This window comes from Sinocyclocheilus anshuiensis, unplaced genomic scaffold, assembly GCF_001515605.1.
Source record: "Sinocyclocheilus anshuiensis isolate Anshui unplaced genomic scaffold, SAMN03320099.WGS_v1.1 scaffold3811, whole genome shotgun sequence".
NCBI lineage: Eukaryota > Metazoa > Chordata > Actinopteri > Cypriniformes > Cyprinidae > Sinocyclocheilus > Sinocyclocheilus anshuiensis.
Window position 1 is genome coordinate 168,716 of NW_015556410.1, and position 2,268 is coordinate 170,983.

At 31.3% G+C, this 2,268-nt stretch overlaps 1 protein-coding gene across 1 annotated transcript in view; it reads left to right on the plus strand.

Annotated features, from left to right (window-relative positions):
• The window catches only part of LOC107676315 (uncharacterized), a 127,527-nt gene that overhangs the window by 108,051 nt on the left and 17,208 nt on the right, over positions 1–2,268 (plus strand). Inside the window, exon 11 of the mRNA XM_016470844.1 lies at positions 770–786. Within this exon, the coding sequence (XP_016326330.1) occupies positions 770–786 (17 nt within the window). The remainder of the gene's footprint in view (positions 1–769; positions 787–2,268) is intronic.

Sequence of the window (2,268 nt, forward strand, 5' to 3'; positions counted from 1 at the left end):
AAGTAATTTATTTCCTCCCTCTGTAATTTGACTCCAAGTAATGTAATTGTAATTTGTACTAAATAATTAATATAAACATTTTAACAAAAGTACAAGTGCACATTTAAACCATCCATAATGTCTTTTAATGAAGACTTTTAATGAAGTGAACTATCAAACACAAACTGAGGGATGACATTATTTTTTTTTGTTATCAATAGATATATATATATATATATATATATATATATATATATATAATGTGCATAAATATTTAATGTGCCAAATTTTTTCAGTGTTTATAAGCTATGCTGTACAGTACATCAGGTAACTAGTGTAGGCTCAACTAATCGATAATTTGTTGTCAGTTATTTTTTATTATATATCGATTTGTGTTGCGGGCATGAGACAGAGATGACACCTGACTTTGGAAGTATAAAAAGTGTGGTGTGGGCAGGTGAGTGACAAGAGAGTTGCTTGGCCTCTAAAGATTGATAAAATCATGCCAAGGGCTACCCAAAGTGATAATACCCAGCTCATTTCCGTCAATTTAGACAGATCACCTTCCCCCTGAAACCTGCGGCCTTGTCGCATTTTCTCGTTCCCACAAACACACACATACGCACTCATTTGCACAAAGGTATACATGCATTTTTCAGTGTGCTGACATATTATAAGTGGTTATGAATTCTGTTACTATACCTCAGAGCTTGTTCATGCCATCAGAGGTCATTCATTTGTAATTTGTGAATAATTTAAGGCTCACAATGCAATTTTGTTTCCTGTTCAGGTTGGGATTTGAGGCAGGTGCCAACAGTGTTTGCAGTATTTATGAAAGCATTTGTGGACACTAGATTAATCAAGTACATAAGATTATTCTGTCAGTAAGGTAATATTTTTGTGGCAGATGAACTAGTGTTGTAGGTCTATAATTTTGTGAGAAATAAAAATGAAAGCTTATGCAAGGTACTCTATCATTTTGAGTTATAAGACGCAATGATCTGTTTGCAGAAAAATGTGATTATAAGATGTGTATATATAATTTGGTCATTTTATATTTGATAAAACTTTTTTTCCAGTTCAAAAATGCAGAATGGAGTGCGTGTGAACCAATCATCTCTTCCACTTTAGTTATAGCGTAAAATAAACATGAATAAATATCCAGGGGTGTAAATTATGATTTACTGAAATCTATCATCTGTCATGTAATCACAATCAATGTTTCAGCTGTGGAAAAACTCAATAAAACAGCATGTCATGTAACATCACCTTTACCTCTGGAAGGCCATTCAGTGACCATAGTTTATTTATTAACTAGGAAAAGAGAACCATAGAGAAGGGCATATCACTAAATGTATACATATTATATAAAAATAAATGCATTATATACTTTTCTAAACATATTATGTCTTAAAATTTAATGGATGTTTAAATAGATCTATTAAATATGTCAAACATTTGTGAAAATTATTTGGAATATTAAGAGGCCATTTTCTCAAAAAAGAAAAATCATTTTTATGACAGCAACTGCAAAGAATCTATCTAACTAAAGTAAATTTTTATTCAGACACAAATATCCGAAACCAGTTGCATAAACAGCTTAGACTTGTTTTAAAAGTTAGACATCTCATTTTTTTTTTCTTTAAGACTAGTCATAACATTTTCAGTTACATAAGAAATGTCTATTGGTCTAATTTGATTTCAAAAAGTAAGACTGATTGCCCCATCTGCTAGTTGGTCAGAGTAGTTCTTAAAGTCAGCATGAAATGAAAATTTGCCCTGTTTTTGATCTTCTTGTTAAAAAATCATCTTTGCGTATGTTTCTCTTTTTTTTTTTTTTACCTCATAATTCAATCTTCTGGTAAATTGACAGAATTCTCTTTGGTGAAGTATGCCAGACTTTTCCAATAATTTAGTCCACTTAAAACCCTCTGCTTCCTTACAATTGACTTCAATCTCACATTCAGGTCTGCCTTCATCCCATTAACAAATGATTTAAGAGAATCAAGCCCCCACTCTACATTTTTTCTCTCGGATATGCATCATTCATTATATGTTGGAAAATATCTGTCGCTACTTCTGTTTCATTTTGACTTTTCAAACTTGGTTTTAACATAGTGCCTGTGTTTATTCAACTGGCCCCTGCTGTGAAGATGTGGCATTGCATTGTACAACAATGTCATTTTTGCATTCCTTCTGAATTTTGCTAGATGTAAGTCACATTGCAATATTCCATGGGCTAGAAAAAAAAAATAAAAAATAAATATATATATATATATATATATATAT